A 22,854-nucleotide genomic window follows, 5' to 3' on the forward strand; every position below is an offset into this window, starting at 1 on the left:
CAGTAAAATTGACAGAGACATCTGCACTGCTGATTATGCTTCAAGAGTGGCTCTTGGCCATCCAATACGCTTCTATCAAAAATAAGAGACAATTTGAAGGGCACTGGGTTTTTCACAGACTCAGTGGTATCAATAAGCACAAAGCACCAAGTTTCTATCAGCTTAATCAATATGTTATCTAGACTGGCAAAATAAACACAACACTTGTGAGCATCTAGGAACTACTAAAAATTTTTTTTTTTTTATTTAATGGTATTCTTTTGAAGACTGGATAAAAACCTCTAAGGTTTGATAATAACGTGAGGCGTGCCAATGGCTTTATCTGACAGTTTATCTTACGTGCCCTCAGCTAATCATTTTAAAAGGTAACTGGCTTATTATGATAACTTTTATAAGATTTATTGCTTATTAAAAAAAGTTATGCAACATGAAAAACAAGTTCTGGTTTTATAGCATAATCATTTTGACGAAGAAAACACAAAGGAAGGTTATTCCAACATTTACCTTATTTTTTTTCTCAATTCAAGCAGGCATTTTATAGTTCCACTATAGAGGGACAGAAGAGCAAGAAACAGTTAAGCTTAGATATGCTTTATAAAACATTAATTTCAATGAATGAACAACCCAAATACCATAAAGACCTACAGAATCATCTCAAATTCACATAGTTGCTCATTTCCAGGATTTCACGGGGCTGAGAACAGATGTGTGTCAGAAACCAGGAAACTGGCTCAATTCCTTCGGGATTTTTTTCCAGAATGGAAGCAAGGGGGAGGAAGGGGAAAGAAGAAAAACAATTTGACCAAAACATCACTCTTGCTCTTCTGTCTTAGAAAGCAAGAGAGTTTTTGAGCAGAATGACAACATTAGCTACAGCAGTCAGATCTTCATAGTTCCAGACAAGGGCTGAGATCTAGACAGATCTATAATTATTGGTTTTGATAAATTAAGGATCAGAGCTCTCTGTCTCTAGCATTGCCTAGAGCACTTCCTCTCCCAGACATGTTACAACCAGATTAGGAAAGACAGTAGATAAGACAAACAGTGCAGTCATGAGCAGAGGATTGTTCAATGTTGTACGCTTCAAGCACTGGCAAAGTATCATTATCGCTGCTTTAAAAAGTCTTCCTTTTCACTGCTTTCAGTATCTTACCTGGTACTGACCCATTAAGAAGGGAGCATAATTTTTCCCCTCATTTGGTTAATTTTTTTTTTTTTTTTTTTTTTTGGTATCTATGCATCTCCCTTATAACTCATACATATATATTTTTAATTCCCATTTTACCTCCAAGATCTAAGATTTTTCTATTCCACACAAGATGTTCTTGTAATACTTCAGATACTGCAGTTTACAAAATACCAACTAGCAAGTCACAACAAACACCTGGTAGCATGGAGAGTTTATAAAAGCACAGGTTGTTAATGTGTCTATCAACTTATGCTCAGGAGTCTTAGAATGACAAGAAGGTCTCTTGTATCAACAGGGAGATCAGGTAGGTTACGTGTTCCAATTCAGAAACAAAACTACTTCTAAGAACAGGAAAAAAAAACAACAAAAACCACACACAGACACTCTGCAATCATTTATGAAGAAAAGTTTAAATACAAAAACTGAATTAGTCTAAAGAACAATTCGTATTTCATATTTGGAAACACCAAAAAACATTAGGTACAAAACCTCCCAAAAGCAGTCTTTTTTTTTAATTAATTATTATTTCAAAACAATTATTTCTTTTGCTTGCCCCATTCCCCATTTTTTCCCCCTAAATGAGGCAGTGCACCGGAGATCAACCAGAGTCATATTCACCAATATCTTGATTCTTGCCTCTCTATTCCCCTCCATGGTTTAAAAACCCCAAAGTCTAGTTAAATGTCTTTATTTGTAATCTTCTTATAATAAACTTTTTTTTTTTTTTTTTAAATATAAAAAGAGCAACAAAGTCTTTGGATCACAGAGGGGCTAAACCCATCACGCTCACAGGGAAGGTGAAGGGAAAGATGAGCTGCCAATAAAAAAAAGGAGTCATCTTCAGTTTTTTCCTAGAGGCTCCCCTTAAGGGCCCTGAGGCTGGGCAGCAGCTGGGCAGCACTGAGGCGCTGCTCCACGTTGGCCTTCCAGCAGCAGCTAATAATGCTCCGCAGCCTTTGGCCCACAGGCAACTCATGGAAAACTGCAGCGGCCAGAGAAGGGCGCAGGTTGTAGGCCACCACGGCGTAGAGCACGTGCTGCCGCTCGCCCAGGTAGGGCTGCTCCCGCATGACCATCTGCCAGAGGGTGACGGCAAAGGAGTAGATGTCCGCCTTGGCGGTCACCCTCTCGCCCTTGAGGAGCTCGGGGGCACGGTGCGTGTAGGTGCCCCCATGCTGGGAAACGTGGGGGCTGTGGGACAAGCCGTCCTCCAGTTTCTGGGAGCAGCCGAAGTCTCCGATCTTGCACACCCCCTGCTCCGTGATGAAGACGTTGGCAGGCTTCAGGTCCAAGTGCACGATGCCCTGCGCGTGGAGGAAGGCCAGGCCCGTGGCGATGTCGCAGGCATAGCGCACAGCCTCCTCCATGCTCAGAGCCTTCCTGCCGCACCCTCCTTCCTCGTCCTCCCCCTGCCTCCACGCCTCACCAGTACCGTAAATAACGTGGTGCAGGGTGATGTTGCCCACGTACTCCATGATGATGGTGCCCAGGCTGTTCTGGCTGGCAGGGGCACACGTGCTGGCGGCCACCACGCGCACCACGTTCTCGTGCTGCAGCCAGGCGACGTTCAGCTCAGCCCAAAAGCTCTGCCGTGACGCCAGCCGGTTTTTGCTGCTCTTCTTCACCTGCTTCACAGCCACGGTCGCACCATGGTAGGTGGCTTTGTAGACAGACCCAAAGCCCCCAGAGCCCAGGGGCTGCAGGAGGCAGAGCTGGTCCCAGTCAATGGAGCACCAGGCCAGGCGCGGAGGCAGGCGGCGGACCCTGGGCGAGGGGGTTCCTCCCAAAAAGGCCTTCCCCTCTTTGCCGGGGATAACTAGGGGGCTGCTGCAGGGCCTCAAGTCCACAGATGGGGAGAGCTCCAAAGGAAGAAAGCAATTAAAAGGAATAGGTGAGGGCATAATACGGTGCAGAGCACAGCAGGAGGTTACTTGGACAAAGACTGGAAAGCTTCCCTTAGAGAAAGAACCCTGCACTGCCTTCCAAAGCCTCTTTTATCCTCTCCACAATTCCCCCTCCCACCCCCAGATGAACTGCATCTGTCACAGCTAGCTGAACCCCAATCAGGCTCACCTGAAAACATTCTTCTCTGACCCTGAAGTTAATCTCTAGAAAGTCACGGCATATGGATTTTAAACTAAAATATATTAACTCACGTGTATTTCACATAATTTCTAATCTCAAGAGAAAAGACGGATGTTCTGTCCATTGAATGCCTGTAGCGAAATGCCCTGGCAGTAAGTAAACCAGTGACTGGTGAATGCGTTTCCCCTGGGCTCCAGGCAAAAACAATCATCGTCAGGTTGCATTATCACAGCATCGCTGAATGGTTTGGGTTGGAAGGGACCTTAAAGATCACCTAGCTCCATTGAACAGCTCACAGTCATGCTCAGAGGAAGCAGCTGAGAAGGTGAGTGCTAGCATTTGATTAGCCTGCGCAGCCACAACTAAATTTAAAAGTGCACTTAAAGAGACCTGTAACTTAAACATGACTGGAGCAAGGGGACTGGTTTAGCTGCTTATGTGTGCCTGCACAGGGCAGCAAGCCTGACAGCAGCATAAAGGCAGAAAGCGCTCTGTGCCATCCGTGGGGTACAGCAACTGCCATTATACTCAGGGGCTTGGGCTCGTCTTCCTATCACACCCCGTGCAGTTTGGACAGATGTCTTTTATTTCTTGATCCTCTGTAGTAAACTCATCACTAAATTTACAGAGCTGTTCTGGCAGAAATCAAACTTATTTTTGCCTTGTTGGTCTTGGTGCTTTTTGCAGAGGAGCTGTTTGCTCTTTTCACCCTGTTTTCACACATTCACAGTGCTTACACTAATTGCCTTAGTGTTTGGTGCCTGCTGTACTGCCCCAGCACCACAGCATCCCTATGGGACTTTTACAGCCGAAAGCTCTTGAATATCCCAGCAAGTGTCTTTCTGCACTTGCAGACAAGTATCTTGGAAAAATAGGTCCCTATTTGGGATCTCCTTGCCCTTCAAAACTGTCATCTTGGATGTCAGCTTTGCCAATACAGACCCTACTATGAGATTTCAAAGATAGGTCATGCCTCTTTCCCCAGAGCTTAAATCTGGGCTTCACTGGCTCTGCAGACAGCTCCTGTGGCATTTTCCAGGTGCTTTGTTCCTTTTGGTTTGCTCCCTTGCATATGATGCAGCACAGGTGCTCTGAGGGAGGAGGTTCCAGGGGTGCTCAGAAATCTGCAAGGAGATCTGGAGTCTCCTCCACCATAAGAAGGGTTTAGCTCTTTACCTAAACAAGCAAAAGTAATGTCCCAAAGAGGGCTGACCCTGCTTGAACTCTGGATCAGCTCAGCCAGGTGTCAAAGGCATCACCCTGTAGTGAACGAGGGACAAGATCTTCCCTGGTACTTGAATTTGTTATCTCAGTTCACAGGGAAGCCAGCTTGGACAAGAGGTGAATAAAAATGGGAAACTTGGGTTATCTTCTAGCAACGTGAAACAGATGTGAAACAGATTGGCTGGGGAAGATTTAGATAAATAGGTGCTAATGCATGGTAGGGGCTGTTACTGAGTTAGAGAACAGCGCTAGGGATGCCAGAGGTGGCCTGGGGCACTGCTCCAGTGACGATGATGGCACATCAGTTGTGCAGGGACACCTTGGGGCAGTGGGGGCAAAGACCCGAGGAGCTTTAGTGTTGTTTTAAGCATGCCACGATGTAAGCAATGTAGACAACAGGAATTTTACGCTCCTTTCCCGAGCAGCACAGTGATTTTATGTTTGCATGAAAAAGTCTTCACTTTTCACTTCACAGTCTGCACAGGAAATGTATTCTGTGCAGGTGAGTTGTGATGGCAACAAAAAGCTGCAATGAGCAGATCCATCTATGCTGGTGAGAGAAAGGATTTTTAGGCTTATTTTCCAAGCCATTAAAGCTCTAATTCTGGCACGGACTTTTGTGCCGTAGAGTATATAAAAACAGCAGAGAGACAATCTTTGCTATTGCTCCATGAACTTCAGACTTATCATGGGAAAAGTGAACTTGTCACGATCTCTTTTCAGTAGACTGAGGTTGCAGAGAAGCTTAAAGGGGAAGTTGGTTGAGGGAGAGGCATTGGCAGAAGGAGGTGTGGACAAAGGGTCTGCGAGTGGACCTGTTAAGCAGGCAATTATAGAAGAATAATTACATGAGATTTTGATTGTTGCAGAAAATGGTAACAAAAATATGTTCATAAAACTGAGGGTTGGTATTAGGACTGCTCCCAAATTTCATTGCTTGAATTCTCATTTGGAATAATAGGGCAGATCTTCCTTTTTTTTTTTTTTTTTTTTTTTTTTTTTTTTTTTTTTTCAAACTCCATGTCCTTTTTTAGTAATTTTCCTGTTTTCCTTTTCTGCTGAAACTTTTCTATTTCTCCCCTCTCGTGGCAAGGTTGTTGTATTGTTCTCTGGGAACCCACTGAATTTCTGAGCAGGAAGAAGGGCATTTTGGGGTCAAAACAGACTTACTGTAACAAACTGCCTTGTCCCAAGCTGGCTGCTGAGGGGAGTATCCAATCTCTTCCATTGTGAACACAGTTAAAACAGATTTAAAATCAACCACGCTTTTATTCTTAATAAAATGTCTTTTCCCGTGTTCCCACTGATGACACAGCCCCATTGCTTCCTGTAAGACACAATCTTTGTGTCTTTTGGTGTTACCAAAGTAACATCAAAACACATAGCCTGCATCCTGAGGGCTGCGATGTGACAGCAGCAATAACCCATGGCAGCTACCGCTACGTGCCAGGCTCGTGTGTTTTATTCTCCAATAAAACACGGCTGGGCGTCCGGTGCCGCAACAGCTGCCCAGCCTCATCCATGCCTCGAGCTGAGAGCCCACCCGCTTGCGTTTCAGCTATATATCAAGAACTCTTTGTTTGCCAGCACTGTCAGTTGCTACCGCTCTTCGGGGATCTGCAAAGCAGGAGGCAGACACCGAGGGCCTCCCAGTCTAACGCGCGGGTGCGGATGCGACACACCACAACAGATACGGACCAAATACCCGCGTCCCTTCTCGTAGAGCAGAGTTTGATTTTGATCAAGGTGCATCGCTGTTGTGCTTCTCAACAGCCACCTTTTTTTCTAAACCATGAAAAGGACCGGGGGTCGGCACTGATTTCAGAGATTTTAAGAGAATATAACTATGTTCCTCTCCATGATCACTGCTTTATTTATTCGCGCGTTTGTTTGGGGTACAATGCACCAAACCCTTCAAGGCCTTGGCATTCAGGGGACGCTAAAAACTGTTTTACAGCATAAAGCTAGCACGGTGTTTCTACTAAATTACTTTCTGATCACGATAAGGGAGACAATTTTACCTCCTAAGTACTTTAAAAATTAGAGTCTTACTCTGAAAGCGACATGGTTCCTTAGCCTGTGTCTCAGTGACTTCTGAGAGTTTTCTTTACCGGTTCTAAATCAAAGTTTTCTTTTTTCTTTTTTCCACTTACTGTCAGTCTCTGTGATCTCAGTTTGGGGTTTGGTGATGAACCTACATTCTTTCTCACTCGTTTCGCATTTTACAGTCCCAATGTTGCTTCCAGTCACACCCCATCAACCTCAAACCATACTCTGAGTTGCATGAAAGCAGTTCTGATACAATCAATTGCGCAGGTGGAAGCGGTATCATTATTTGAAGCCAGTCCATACACACAGCTTGCTCTGAAGGTAGGCCACCGATTAACCATTTTTTTTTTTTTTGACTGCAAGCAGAAGCCAGAAGAGAATCCAGTTTGTAATTTAGAGCGTGCTTGTTTTGGTGTGACAAATGACACCTCGGAGAAGCAAATACGAACAAGTTTCCATTAAAGCAGTCAGAGGTAAACCTAAATGCCAAGAGCAAATACATCTGCAAGAACTGTGGTGCTACTCTACAGCACATCTTTAGAGCCATAATAATAAACATTTAAAAAGGTTAAACCCCAGTTTATAAATAATAAGATCAAGTTTCAAACACATATTGCCAAACAGTTGCCTGATACTGTTTTTTCTTCCCAGTATGATTACTCTGTGCTCAAGCATGAAGCAAAGGCTCTCCTTACCAGAAAGCTCTGAGGTTTTAACCGAAGTGGCAAGGCAGGTGAGGTTTCAGGGTAATTTACCCCAATATCCTTGACCATAAATGGATCAGGGATAACAATTTGGGACCCGCTGCTGTGGATTAGTATCACAACTGCAGAAGAGCACCTCAAGACAAGCTAATCTTAGGTACGAAGATGATGAAGTGTGAAATACCAGCTCTGACCTGTAGCAATCAATAGTTTCTGGCAGTGCAAAGATGGGTGCCTACCCTGGCAGGTTTACTGCTATCATATGGCAGGCCCCTTATGCAGTGCTTTCAGGCACATTGGCCAGGAGCGTTTTTGCAGTCTTGCCCCTGTAGCAGTGCTGACAAACAGCCTTCCCGGGTCACGGGGAGACAACAGAGAGCAGTGGTGGAAATTGAGACTTGTAGCTTAGGGACTAGCAACACCCAGTCATAGCAAACACAGCAGCTCTGCAATCACCACATCATCAGAGAGCTGCGCAGAGGGGCAGAGGCGGGAGGATCAGCTAAATCCAGCGGCTCTGAATAGATGGGCTCAGCACTCTGGTGGGCCATAGCGAATCATCAGTGGTTGCCCTAAGTTAAGGGGCATTAAACTTGCCTGATTAAAATGGTTCATACAGTTTAAACACATATTATGTGCTTTGTAGTAGTGAATAAGCAGAAGCTTCTTGCAAAAATACTGCTGAATAGAAATATGCCTAGGCTGAACAGAGCACACAAGCTATCGGGCACTGATGTAGCACTTCACTGGCATAACACTCCAGGCACTGAAAAAGGAGACATTTTTTAGGTGAGGACAGACTTCAGTGAATTTTGGGGCTTAGTCTATGCTTACATGTCATTAGTGTTTGATATCCCTACATTAGAGCTTTACATTTCTCATTTATGGCAAGCCCCCTTAACCGTATAGAGTCTACATTTTATTTTCATCTTCAGTGTAAGTACTTGTGAGGGAACTTACAGATTTGCCAATGACCACGCGTGTAACAATTTAATAAAAAGGCAAAAAGCCAGATGTGAGCTTAATTTCAAAGGCACAGCCTGCACAACTTTTCTACTGAAATTGTATCTAATACTACACAAGGATAGCTGACAAACACCTCCCTCATGGGAGTCTGTGCGCCCTGCAGATAAATTGCTGTCTCTCATAGATTAATCAAGTATTTGGTAGAAGCTCTTCCAACTTGCCTGGGAAACCAAGTGCTGTGTTAACTAGGAGATACCTTTACAAACCGCATGATTCACTTCAGACTTGAAAAACAGAGAAACTTAAACTTTTTGAAGGGAAACAAAACAAAATAAAATTAATTTCTCAACTTTTCCAGGTTTGATTGGCTCCCCCCATGCATGCATACCCATACATACATACGTGTACACACACACACGTTTATATACGTATATGTATATATACAAAAGTTTAAGCAATATGCTGATTTTCAGAAACTGTCACTATTCTGGTACTCTGCATTATTTTATACCCATCAAGCAGAGATCTGGCTGATTCATATGAAAATGACACTAAACCATTCTTCTTTGTACAGTGTAGTTCAGTGTGACAGAGAAAATCAGTGCCATGGGCAAACCATCAATTCAAATGATTTTCAAACCAAGCACAGCATGCATTATAATCCTGTTTTCAGAGCGCTCAGCTGTTAGCTGATGTCTTTTCAATCCGCTGTGAGGCAAACAAGCTTTGTAGCTTGTGATTTTATGACACAAACATCCCTGAAGGAGACAAAGCTGCAGAATGACAATGAAGAACACAACTGTTAATTATATTTTTAAAATACTTATTTATCAGAAAATATTGATTTCTTGAAGACACACAGGCCATTACAACAACAACAAAAAGTATGCATATATATAATACACTGGACAAGGTGTTACACACTGTATTTATTGTTAGTTGGAGAAGTTTGTAGTGAATTACCTGGGATACAGCACGCGAGCAGGAACTTGTTACTTCATACTACTGTGGTCTGTCATTCTCAGCATCACTTATCTCCGCTGTTGTTCCAAAACTTGTAACAAAACATTGCTGTTTATGTGCCAGAGGCCCTAGCCAGTACCGATAAGCAGCAGCTACTCCTCTACTACACATCTCAAACTTTTAAGCACAGACTATATTTTGTAATCAAGCTTATCTTGCTGACCTACTTGCTGCCTCTTTGTGATGGCAAACCCTTGCTGTGCCAACTACAGCAAGTGCCACTTTGGAAAACTTAATTTCTATCTGCCTTAATACAATGTTTTGATTTGCAAAGCAGGGAAGCCAAAAGCATGTAGCTGCTCAGTTCTTGCTAGTCTAAGCTCTGGATCACAGGTTTAGATTTCTCTGCCAAAAACATTCTGTATGCTAGGGTCAAGAAAGAAAAAAATAAGTGAATAAACATAAAGTGAAGAGGGGAACTAGCATAGTCTTTTTCTTCCACTCCTGGAGGACAGAGAGGCCAGACATGCAGGGCATACCGAAGGGCCATCTTTATGTACATTCATACGTGAGGCTTGGAAAAAGGTGGTTACAGGAGAGAAAGAAGGGATGGATGGCTGTGTTTTTGTACAGCTCCGGTGATCTTTCTGAATGTCCCTTTCCACAAAGCATAATTCTTTTTCTTGCCAAAGGAAGAAGCGAGATAAGAAAATCAAAGAGCTTGATTTTCAAAGAGCTTGAAAGCCCCTCAGCACTAACTAACATAAAATCCTTAACTTCCACCATTTTGTCTAGCTCTGCCCTTCCAGGAATTGATACGGGACACCCGGCCTTTTTATCCACATGGGCACTACAGAACAAAGAATTTACTCCCTTTTTTAAGGTGCAAGAAAATGCTGGAAGGAAAATTAAAAAAATAAAAAAATAAAAAATCCCCTTCCCTGTTGAAGATGTGCCAGTTCGCATGAGACATATCAAAGAACAAAGGTTCTGGCCATGCTGAGAATATCTACTCTTTGGTCGGTTCGAGCTAACATCCAACTCCTCCAAGTCTTGGAGGAACCCCCTGAATTTAACAGGGAAATGTTTGGAGGGACTGTACCAAGAGATGCCTGAATGCAGCATAGATACCATCCATGCAAACACGTCCCACTTATCAGGGTTTTTAGAGGGTGTCAGTGTGGAAGGACATGTTAATCCAGTGGTGGTGGCTGACACCATCTACAGTAGTGAAAGAATTGGGTAGTTTTCTCTCAGGGGAAGTGGTGGAGGCTTTGCAGAGTATTAAATACATCAGTAGCCTACTATGGATGACGTCTTCATCTCCTTTCTACACCTTTCAAACAAATTTGGATAATAAACAGTTGAAGACAGGAGCCTCCTCATCCTGCAGCTGTACAGCTTTTGATTCTCAACGTAACACAGCCAATCCTCCCAAGCAACTTAGAAACCTGTGACACAGAAGTCATTAAGTCAGCTCAGATGAAACAGGTAGGGATCACGAGGAAGAAGAAATGTCTGTGTATGATAAAGCCAACGACTCTGTAACGATCATTTCTCTCAGACGGGGGTACAGGAGGAAATCTAAAAATTAAAGAATTGGAAGAGAGAGGAACCCAGGAGCAGGAAAACACAGACAATGCTGAGGGTATTTCCGATATACATTCTGAAAAGCAATGAAATGTGAATTTGAAACAGCTACATAGCAAATGCTAGTCGTTTACTTTCCTGGCAAACAGTCCATGCTAGGGAAACAGCTATATGGAAAAAGAACAGAGGCAACTTTCTGCAATTGTGGGTAGGCTGCTTGTCTGGTTTCGTGGTACCTCTTCCCCCAGTGCATTAGTCAGGCTTCTCAGAGAGGCTTCAACAGCAAGGTCACGGGCAGACAGGAGGTCTGTGGGATCAAAACAATGAAGTTTCTCCTGGAAGCATTTCAGAGAGACAACCCACATACTGTGCCTGTAACACACACCACACCCTTAGAGTTTTCCCTATAAACTATAACAATCAATGCAAATTACTTGCATTAATCCGAAGTGATGGAGAATCACTTTCCTGCTTCTCTCGCGAGTAGTCCCACCATGAAAACCCCAAACTCACCTTCTGGTTTCTGACAGCATTTCAAAGCGCAATTTGATGGCAAACAATTGCTTCCTTCAAGTCACATCTGCCTTGTCACAGACACAGTAGCATCATCCAGCCTGTTCCTTGGTGAAATCATGAAACGCAGACATTTATGCTTTAAGATTTTTCTGAAAAACTGACATTTTACCAGTCATAAATCAGAAATAGTTATACCTTTGCAAGATCAGAATAAGTACACCCAGCAAAACTAGATGTATTTAAAATTACTTACTGTAATCCCAAACATGCAGACCGAGATTATCTATTGAAATGCCAGGCATAAGGTATTCATTAACTAAAACCATTCTGTAATTTTATTGATATATTTTGTGGAGTTCACATATTTTTGTACAGCAAACATAACACTGTAGGCCACAAGAAGCTGCAGCACTATTGTTTAATAGCAGCAAGGTATATTTTATAATCAGGGTATGTGGACAATAAATAGTCTGTTTCTTTGGATGTGAATGTTTAAAATGAAGTTCTGCTGCAGCTTCATAATGTGATTGCTATTTTACAGAGCTTATACACAAAAATATATATGCAATCTTTTTGTCTATATTTTATACAAATACAACAGTAGTTTGTGAATACATTTTAAAGTACATATACATGATAAGCAACTCGATTTCCCATATCACAGGATAGCAAATTTTAAATGCAAGAAACATATACAAATTCAGTCTGGAATGCAGGGTTTTCTGTGTTCTTTTTTTTTTTTTTTCTATATTTTTGACTCAAAACTTTTATCATTAAAACATTTTAGCATACAAGTCCAAACAATTTTTCCACTAGCTAAAAAATATAATTTCAGCAATCCGAGTCAGGTTTGGGTGTGTCATCATTCCCCAATATACTTTTTTTTTCCCCAGTTTTTGTCTAAATTCAAAGGCTTTTAGTAATATACGGTGTGTTCTTCACTCCACACCGTACAAAAAGCCCACGTTTAATTTTAATTAAGTCATCTATTTTTGTGAACAAGAGCTGGGCTTGTCAGCGTTTAAATTTGCATGTCCAAAATTTTACTTTTGCAAGTGCATATGAATACATTGTGGTGTTGTACAAAGTTCATTAATGACAAATTAAGTCACAGTATAAAAATATATCATACAACTATAGGTCTAGTATAGTCCTTTTTTCTATGGGTAAAAATACATCTGAATGAGACAGGGAGGTTTGTAGCACCATGAGAGGAGTTGTATCCCAAGTTACATTAGCAGCATGATCCAATATAACAATATTGCAGGAGTGTTTCTGAGGAGATAAACATTCACTCTGGTTCAACTGTACCACTGAAGCTTATACTGAAAAGTGTTTACATATGATTAGCAATAGTTCTGTGTCACTTCCAGGGCTAGATAACTGTTATCAAAAGACACTGCCTTCCAACAAAGTAAGACACCCTTATTACATAAAAAGCTTTGGGACTATCCAAACACATTTTGAGCTACTGTGGCATTATTTGCATGGTGAGGGTCATGCTAAGTAGGCTATGGTTTTAATGGTACACTGGGAAGATGCAGGATGGGCAGCTAAGTCTATACAGTTTACTACATAACAGGTAAGTACATTTATTTCAGAGGCTTATCTAGAGACCGAGAAGAATACAGGACAAGCTGCTAAACCAGTGTATGAGACAGACATAACGAAGGATGCAATCCTGCTCCCCTTGACGCTTATGGATGCAGGATCAGGCCCTAAGTTAACTTCAGACAGCAGCATAGCGTTGATAGCATAGGATAAAAAAAATCTGCATCAAATACTGCATGTAAGTATTTCTGCAATAGTTTACCATCCAGAACTCCAGAGGACACAGTTTACAATTGGTGAGGACAAACTCCTAATTTTTCTTTTTTTTTTTTTTTTTTTTTTGACTGGTATTCAAAATGGCAGTAGAAGACAGTGTAGTTTGAAACATGTAAACCTAGTAAAAACCATTGTAAAACCCTTAAGAAAGACACACTGGTTCTGTGCAATATAGCAAATTGATAAGAAAACACTGTAAAAATGTACCTGTTTAAAATTACAATGTCTACCATTTTGTACACAAAGCATTATACCAAAGGCCTACATATATGTAATCTAATGGCACTTGAAACAAATTATAATAAAAGGTTTTATAATAAAAAGCATAACCTGTAAGAAACTTTCTTAAAAGGTTTAGGTTTTTCTTTTGAAAGTGCTATATCTTGTAATATGTGTAACATAGAGGTTGACCAAGCTTTATTTTAAAAAATATTGGCCTATAATACATGTTTAGCTCACTAGGCAAATGATCCTGAAAATATGTACTCTTAACATTCATTATTAGCTTAATAAAGCAATCAGCTCTGGCTCATGTTTCAGTCAGTATATGGTTTTTAAAAACCGCTACTGCCAAATTAACAATAAATCACTCTATTCCACAATTTACTACTAAATAAAGCACAAGCAACAAGTACACAAAAATATATATATTAAAGAAAAAAAAAAAAAAAAAAAAGACCTTACTAGAAGAAGTTGCACAAAGAGTGGTGCATGATCGGCCAGCCCTCCCCCCTCCCTCAAAGCATCAATTTGAAACCTAGAAAACAGGGTTTAAAAACTGACATTTTAGTAGTGGCCAATAACGACTCTGCCTGAACATTATTCGAAAGCACGAAGGTGTTAATATTGCTTACAGCGTCAAAGCTGCTTCCACGTAATCATACATCCTCGTTCAGCGGCACGCTAACCTGGCCGACTGAAGCCCTGACTGAATGAGGTTCAATATCTTGTCTGAGGTCCCTACTTCTCGAGTGAAATGTACGTCTACCTCTGAAGTGAAATGTCAACCCCTGCTCAGGAAGCTAAGGCACTAACCAAGTGGTAAGGACTCCGGCTAAGTACTAAGAACTGGGTGTTGGCCGAGTGTTTGTTGTGATGTGTGTGTGTGTGTGTTTTTTAATCAAGTCTAATCAGAAACTGAGACTGATAAGCAGGTGGCACTGCCTCTCGCTGAGTGTTAGATGGGCCACATCAAATCCCTTCCGCCACTAGTCTGGCAGAGCATCTGGCAGCAGCAGGTGAGATTAAACTTACTGGCGACGCCTGAACGAGCAAATTCCTCCATGCCATACCAAAAACTCCAGCTTTGAAGCTCCTGGTGCCTGCACATTTCTGCTGCCAGAGCTGCCCGTGAGATGCTGAGCACTCGAAGCTTCCCCCTGCCAAGGGGAAGCTCCACGCAGGGCACAGCCCACCAGAGGAATGAAGTCCACTGATCTTCATCCCTAATTGATTTAAAAGACTGAGAGTGAAGCCAACGTCTCCCTATATGCATTGTGGTTGCTGATTTAAACCAGAATTACATTCTGTTGCATTCACCTTGTGCTCTGTTCACCTGTGTTTTTCTTTCCTTTATAAAGGTGACGAAAAAAAAAAGCAATATTGAACAAATCATTCAACTAAAGATGTAAGTAAGCAAGCGATCTGTTTCATAGAAACCAGAGGAAGCAGTCATGAAGCAGAGCTAAAAGCCCACTTTGAGATAACATGCTCCTAAACCCAAAATCTAGGAGTAGTTTGTAGAATTTCAAAAGGTATTTTCCTTATTAATACATCCTTATTTTAATGCCTTTGGAACACAAACACATTTATAAAAATGTTATCTTTCAGTAATAAAATTTAAATACACATATGTATAAAATAGTAAAACTACACCTGCATATTGCTCCTAGAATTAAAAAAAACAGTAGGAGCTACTGATAAAACATCTGGAGCATGAGCTCCTTAAATGGGAGCAACTTTTGTTTCTGTGAAGTATATTCAGTTTAACCACTTAAAACCTTGTATGAATCCTCATTATTGTTTGAGAGATACTAATGTATTTGATTTCTATTTTTTAATTCCTTGTGCAAAAATGACAAGGAAAAGCGCGTTATTGTTGAATTACAGCAAATCTAGTTTGCTTTCATGCATCACAGGTTTTTTTTTTTTTTTTTTTTTCTTTTTCCTCTTTTGGTTATTAGGGGTTGGGGAATAGAATATATTGCATTAGGTAAAAGTGGTGTAAGCAATATGCTTTTACTTCACTCCTAAGAGTCCTGTCTTTAAATCTTGGCAGTGGGCAAAAAGTCCCTAACCAAGTACCCAGGTGTAGAAAGTATGATTAACATCTAACTTGTTGCTTAGGAGGACATAACACACCATGTAACACAACTGAAAAGTTCATTCCAATAAAAAAAAAAATATTAAAAACTGGTATTTGCAAATTTACATTCACTCTCTGACTGCACACTAATATTGAACTGAAAATAGATACACACTTTCTGGCTGGACTCGATCCACCCTTTGGCGGTGGCAGCTGGGAGAAGACTGATGCCTACAAATGTGAATACGCTATTGGAAGATTCCTATGCAGTATTCTTTCTATGCTACTAAAGAGAAAAAACAGCAAGTTAAGAATTAAAACAAAAACTGCGACAAAATATTCTGCATTACTAAATTACAACACTTTTATATTTCAAGATCAGCCATTAATTTTGCCTGTTTTCCTCTACCAGAGTCATGAAAGCACAACACAGTTCCAAATTCAACTTGAAACTTTTGTCATTTAGGCAAGCAGAGATTCTCTGTTGAAATTCTGTTCAGCCACGATTTTACAAAATTAAACTATATTTTTTCTTCCAATATTCATAACAGGCCACAACAATTTAAGCCAGAAAATGGCAAAATTTGTAACACCTTTTATAATGACTTCAATACAAGTCAAAATGTTATATATATGTACATGTGTATATATGAACTTCTATATATACACATACAAGTTTTCAGAAAAAATCTGAATTCTATATTTATTTAAAAATTTAGAATTGTCATTATAGAACAGATCAGATGTCACCATTTGGGAAGAGGTTTTTTTTTTTTGGAAAGGGACTAGGCATTTTTTTTTCCCAAATCTTTAGGAATCTTTGCAATACATGTTTGAACTGGATTCTTTGTAAATGCTATAATATATAAAAGGTAAAAATGGTAGTTCCACCACTGACATCAATAAAACAGAGTGGCTGGTACGGTTGAAAAAGTTTATAAAAAGGGATGCGTGTTGAAAGTTTGCTTGGGATGACTTTCTAGTGAACATTTTAAATGTGTCAATTGGCAGTGAAAATGAAAACAATATAATGAGACTTTAAAAAAAAAACAAACAAACAACAAAGTAAACACAGCTGAGAATAAACACTTTCAAAACATTAAAAAATTTCTTACTGGCTTCATGAGATTGGTACTGTACAAAAGCAGAGAATTTATAATGTCTTATAGTAGGCACTAAGTTAAAAATGGTCACCTAAGGCATTTCTACAAATAGACAGTAACAAGCCAGCTTTGTACATCCTATTGGAAAGCTTGATGAAATCGTGGTAGGGTGGTGGTTGTGCTTAGACTGCTTGTGAAAGCTGCTGACAATGAGTGCAGAGACCCAAGACCTATACTATTGCTAGGATCTTGTGGATCCTGTGTTTGTGGTGGAAGTTGAGTCATAGAAGAATGTGCCTCCTCCTGCGTATAACTCATTCCAAGGTTTCCCACTGAAACAGAAGGATTATAGGGAGGGCCATTTACAGGTATGAAGTTGAACAGCTGAGAAAAGTCCAATGATGGGGTGTTTAGAGGTTCACTAATAGGAACAGAGCCCTTGGAAAGGGAAACCTCCCCAGACCCATCATCTAGTGGCCCTACTTGTGGATCCAGCCCTAGTTTTGATGAAGATGCTTGAGAATCCTGGGATGAAGAAGGCATACCACTTTGCAACTCCATTAAGTAACTTTCGATTTCCCCTTTCAATGGCTGTTCTTTTTCAGGCATAGAAACTGCGTATGAGGTAGAACTGAGCGGATATTTCAACGATAGCTGGTGAGAAGGGTGGACAGACTCCATATCTATTGGACAAGGCATTCCCAATGGTAATGATGTGGCAACCATTTGGTGTGCAGATGCAGAACTCTGCATGGACTGAATCTGAGTGTTGTAGAGATTTAATTGCAAAGTGTTTGTAAATGGCTTTGATGTCAGTTCACTGGAAGGTAAAGACATCACTGGAAGCAGCTCATCCTTAATAGGCACAGAAACGTTGCAGGTAAAGGGATCTAGAAGGTCCATTGGCTCTGTTTTGACCTTCAAAAGTTCTTGGTTGTGACTTTTCTTCATGTGGCGCGTTAGGTGATCCTTCCGCCCAAATCTCTGTGCACAGTACTGACAGAGGAAGTCCTTTCTTCCAGTGTGCACTACCATGTGTCTACGGACATCCTTTCGGGTGTAGAACCGACGATCACAGTGTTCACACTGGTGTTTTTTCTCCTTCACTCCACCCGATGACTTGCCTGCATGAGTTTTTAGGTGCTCCAGCAGCACTCCTGTGCTTTCAAAAGTCTGCAAACATACCTTACAGGTGAGGTCACCGCTTGTTGCTGCATGCAAAGCCAGGTGACGTTTGAACCCAAGCTTGGTATTGTAGTTCTTTCCACATTCTTCACACTTAAAGGCCTCTTTGTTGGGATTGTGTGTATGTAGGTGATTCTTTAGGTGATCTTTTCGGTGAAACATTTTCTCACAATAATTACACTTGTGGGTTTTCTCAGGAGAATGAGTAGCCATATGCCTTTAAACACAGATATATTCTGTAAGTAATTATTTTGATCAAAAAACACACGTGCTCATTTTTTAATGGCAGCTAAATACTACACTAAGGTTGCTTTGCAACAGAACCTTTTAACTGAAAGCATGACACTACAAAGACAGTTTGACAAATTAAAATATAGCATAACACGAGCCATTTCTCTTAAATTGACACTTTAGTTTTGGTGGGTTTTAGCTACTGTAACAGGGGTATAAGGGCAAGTATGAAAGTACTTGTGTAAAAGTCCATAGCCAAAAAATTTCAGTCCATACTCTTTTCTTGTGACAATTCCTTATACAAATGAAAATTCTATTCTCATTAAGAAAACAAACAAACAGAAAACAAAAACAGAAAACAAATTAAGAAACAAAATCAAAGACATTAGCTTGCAAACTTATGTAATTTAGATTTCTAGAAACAATCCAATGGCTACTTTTAATTAACACATCCTCTCTGCAATCAGCTGAAGGCGTACACAAATATATACTTTTACACGGCTTAACACGGCCAACATAAAATAGATAATATAATCTGAAAGATAAATAGAGTTTAATACCTTAGTAATTTGTACTTAGAAACAAAGGCCTTGGTGCAGTCTTGTTGTGTGCACTTGTAGGGCCTCTCTCCTGTGTGAGAGTATGAGTGAACCTTTAATTTCTCAACACTGTTAAAGGCCTTGTCACACAGTTGGCAAGGAAAGTTTTTTCTTGGTTTGGTTTCACCACGCTTACGTTTCCCTGAAGGGACTTTCTGGGTATCTCTTACTTCTGACAAATCACCAGGAATGACAGTGGCCATCGCAGCCTAAACCAGGCCTTCTTGTTGGACACTTGGGAATTGCCCAACTCCACTAAATGATTTAGCTTTAGATGGCTTCTCAAGTTTCATGTGGTCGTAAAAGAAAGCAAAAGGGGACTGGAAAAAAAAAATAAGAAACAACTAGTTTGTAACTAAACTTAAATTTTGAAGTTTACTTGCTATGTGATGCTTCTGAATAAAACTTAAAAATAAAATTAGGTTCAGCTGGTCTAATGTAATACCTGTAGGTTTCTTTACACTATTTGCTGCAACTCTTAAAATGCATTGCTCAGGATGAACAGATCCACATATGCCCTGAAATTACACCTCACAACTTTCCCCTCAGGCATTGATGGAGAACAGCAAAGTTTCTGTCAGGTTTCAGGAGGCATCAGACAAAGAACTCACTTCAGAACATATGAAGATGGCTTTTGGCAGCTTCAGGTTTCAAAGGAATTAAAGCTGTGCCTGTGGTGTTTGTACGGACATACACACACATGCACGCACACATGCACATACACAGTTATCAGAATGAAAATCTGCATGTCTTGAGATGCAACTGGGTGTTTGAAAATCGATGTGAAAAGCAGCGTTTTGACAGCCTGGGGTGGGGGGGCGGGGCGCAAAGCTCATATTCTCTGATATACTGGCTCATTTTGGTTACTGTCTGTGCGCCTATTCTAGCAAAACGCACACGTTTCCAATAATTTGTAATGCCAAGTGAAATTCTCCTCTGCTAATGGAGGCTCAATGTGTTAATAACAGAAACCTCACAGATTAGGCTTTTTATCAGCCCGGCACAGGAAACCCACATCCTCCTCACACCACCCTGCAAGGCACAAGGGTTTTAAGCGTTGAGGTTAGCTCGGGATGAAGGCTCCTGGTCCTCCAAGAGGACCCCAGCCCCTCCTGGGGTACTGCACACTGGGAACTAAACCGGCAGCCTTCAGCTCCAGGAGGTGGGTGATGCTCTCATCTGAGCTGTTGCCAAGAGCAGCTTTAAACTCGCAATCTGGTAACATATAGTAGCAACTGGGCGCCTGTGATTACAGGGTACTCAACAATCCTCCATTGTCAGAAGCCGCTGACAGCTTTTATTTGATCGCTGGAGCGCAATTGCTACTTTAGATACCCAAACCGGTGCTACCCGTGATGGAAAGGGTCAAACGCGAGGTCTGCAGTGGCAGGGGCAGAGAGGAGGACGGCAGAAGGGCAGCACCCAACACAAGCAGCAGGCAGGGCCGAAAAGCCCCCAGATTTGGCCTTTCTCTGGCAAAAGCAGCACCCCCCCCACCACCCTGGTGTCATGGCCCTGCAGCTGCCACCCTCCACGGCCTCCGCTGGCACAGCTGTGCGAGAGGAGGCCAAGCCGGGCCCGATGGCAGCAAGGCTGGGGGCAGAGGCAGGGCTGGGGGCTCAGTGGCCGGCCACCCCTGTCCCCTGGCAGCAGGGCTGGGGAAGCCGGCAGCTGTTGGGACAGGTGGAGCAGGGCGGCCAGGAGTCAGGCAGGGAGCACCAGGCAGCAGCTGCTCCGGCCTGGTGCCACCTCCCCAATAAGCACAACAAACGCATCCCAGCTGGCAGCCAGGGGAGGCTTGGTAGCTCGGAAGTCCCTGCCATAGCCCCAGCGTGGCGCTGGAAGAAAGCGGGGAGGAAGGAAAGCCTGTGTTTATGTCAGGACGCGGCAGGACAGGACATGAGGGGTGGGGTGACAGGAGGGGGAGAAGGGGGTGTGCCTCTTTAATATCTGCATGTGCATTTTTAAGAATGCTTCAGATTCGAGATTTCCATTTGAAACGCATATACAGAGTATGTCTTTGTCTATGCCTCTTCCTCCCTCCTCCCCGTAACTTCTCTCTTGTCTTTGTAAGAGGAGAGAAACACTGGCAGAGCAAGATGGAAACCTGCTACCTTTCAACCCTACAGTCTTTGAATAGCAGATTAAGCTATACTATACTCTTAAAGCAAGAAGTTTTGTAAGACCACCTTTCCTCCCCCAAATTTTACATGGAACCACTAGCCTCTTTAAAGATACCCAACAACAGAAAAGGTGTTTCTTTAAGGACTCTTATTATTTCAGATTTGTCTCTGGCCCATTCCCACTCATGGGACGAAGCGTGCGGACAACAATTCCACGAGTGGGAATGTGCACAGGTCTTCAAAGAATCAGCTTAATTTCAGTTTCTGTCTCATAAGTGACATTCTTGTTTATAAGTGAAAAAAATTACAGTTGTTTGGAGACTTGAGACCAAAGTACTTCTGTAACAAAAGTAAAAGAAAACCAATTCCAAACACTTCAGTGGAGCTGCCAATGTATTCAAGAGGAGGATCTCATTCACATCAAGGTTGTGATAAGTTTATAGGTTGAAAGATTTTTCAGTATACACTTTAATGAGAATCTGGTAATAAAATTTATTGTGCCTTCCATAAACAAATACACCGGTCTTCTATGCACATTGGCCTGAAGATAGAATGAAATCTCATTTTAGCCTGTTTTTTCCTGACAACTGAAGTTCTGAGGGAGAAAAAAAATCCAGCCCCCTCTATGTTTACATACAGCATACCCATGCCTCGTGGGCACCTATGAGACCTGGTTCCCAGAGTGTCCTGAAACACCTACTGCCTCTCTGTGGGGAAGCAGTGCTACCACCTAGTGCCTCCCAGCCAAATCCCCACCTAGCCTGAGCTACAGGCAGTGTTAGTGACAAAGAGCAAAGGAACTACCTCTAGTGCTTGCTGTATGAGAGCGTGATTAATTTGACCATGCTGGGTCACAGCAGCAAGTGGCTTCCATGCCAAGCGGATGACAAGAGGAGAAGCAGGCACAGCTGGCGGGATGCAGGCAGGGCGATACTGGGTTGAGACGGGTCAGTGGACAACAGTAGGGGGGTGGGCAGACAGTTGTGGGGAGCACTTCATGGGGGTAGGAACATCTATGGACAAGAGGACAAGGTAGTCTGGTAATGCTGAGGGGCAGGTGGGGAGCTGAATGCATGTTGAACTTGAGAGACACAGCATAGCAGGCCATGCAGACGGGCGATGCGCAGGGTCTGACGCGAAGCCAAAAGCAGCGTTTGTTGTGGAACAGCATACGGAGTTTAGCTGTTAATTTAAACAACCGCCAGCTTCTCACTCCTGTTCTAAATGCAAGGATCACATCTCAGGCTTGAGGCCATCCTATATTCAGGCCAATATTATGTTACTTTCATCTTCTCCAAAATTTCAGGTGATCTAGTTGCTGAACCAGATGCAACTCAGCACATTCATATGGATGACGAATTCAAGTTTTGTTTCTTTATGATCAAAACTAATTAAGCTGACTTTGAACTGTGTTTAAGTGTCCTTAAAATGCATTATTAGAACAAATATAGTATGGATTCAATCTTTGGCAATGACAGTGTTTTATTAAAAAAAAACATGTAAGTACTATTATCTCAGTATCATTTCTCAACAGATGAGGCAATTAAGAACTTCAGTATTGATTTCTGAATAGCAAATAACCACTTTCATTTTTTTTTTCTTGTGGATATATAGACTGAGCAATGGAGATAAAACTTAAAAAAACACTGATCCTCAAATATTACACTTTCCAAAGACCAGCTGAAAGAATTTTATGAGTAATATTGCCTGTCTGTGTCTCAACACAATATCACTTAAAATCCTCATTCTTATTGGTGCTTTCACAACTGCAGGATGAGTGATTATATGCAGTATCAAATATAACAAACACATTACACAAAAGCTCATATATCATACTATTTTTAAAGAAGCATATACTTAAAACAGGAATAAAGCAGCCTCTGTTCAATGCACACCTGATGTTTGCCCACTAAAGTCCTCAGATTTTGGTCTTAACCAGTTCCGCTGACTCTTCTTGGAGGAAACCAGAATCCAGTACTTCCCATTTTTACTGGTCTGAAAAACAAAAGGAAGAATGGACTAGACTCTAGTGAAACCAGTATATTCAGAAAGTCTGGGATGTGGTAAGACTGGGGGTTGAAAAGGATCAGAAAGGAAAAGTTAAAAGGGAAAGAGCCAACCCATGCACAGAACATTAAGTACTGTTAATTATAAACTGTATGAATCAATTGCTCTTGCATTATCAGTAGCAATTA

The 22,854-nt window shown here is 41.7% G+C and overlaps 2 protein-coding genes across 5 annotated transcripts in view; both read right to left on the reverse strand.

Annotated features, from left to right (window-relative positions):
- Positions 1 to 2,040: 2,040 nt before the first annotated feature.
- Positions 2,041 to 3,137, reverse strand: MOS (MOS proto-oncogene, serine/threonine kinase; the record flags this gene model as incomplete). The annotated part of the gene is made up of 1 exon (XM_082752699.1): positions 2,041 to 3,137. The coding sequence occupies exon 1, from the start codon at positions 3,088 to 3,090 to the stop codon at positions 2,041 to 2,043; it is 1,050 nt and encodes a 349-aa protein (XP_082608825.1). The 5' UTR covers positions 3,091 to 3,137.
- Positions 3,138 to 9,956: 6,819 nt separating this feature from the next.
- The window catches only part of PLAG1 (PLAG1 zinc finger), a 52,202-nt gene continuing 39,304 nt past the window's right edge, over positions 9,957 to 22,854 (reverse strand). For 2 of the 4 annotated variants that reach the window (XM_082753997.1, XM_082753998.1), the window contains exons 2-4: positions 22,555 to 22,654; positions 18,498 to 18,856; positions 9,957 to 17,923 (exon numbers count right to left, since the gene is read on the reverse strand). In XM_082753997.1, coding sequence (XP_082610123.1) covers positions 16,660 to 17,923; positions 18,498 to 18,739 — 1,506 coding nt within the window. In that variant the 5' untranslated portion in view covers positions 18,740 to 18,856; positions 22,555 to 22,654 and the 3' untranslated portion in view covers positions 9,957 to 16,659. Of the gene's footprint in view, positions 17,924 to 18,497; positions 18,857 to 22,554; positions 22,655 to 22,854 lie in introns of those variants that run through there. The other 2 variants (XM_082753999.1, XM_082754000.1) reach the window with 2 other exon arrangements.

The sequence above is a fragment of the Aythya marila genome (assembly GCF_965140915.1).
Source record: "Aythya marila genome assembly, chromosome: 2".
Classification (NCBI taxonomy): domain Eukaryota; kingdom Metazoa; phylum Chordata; class Aves; order Anseriformes; family Anatidae; genus Aythya; species Aythya marila.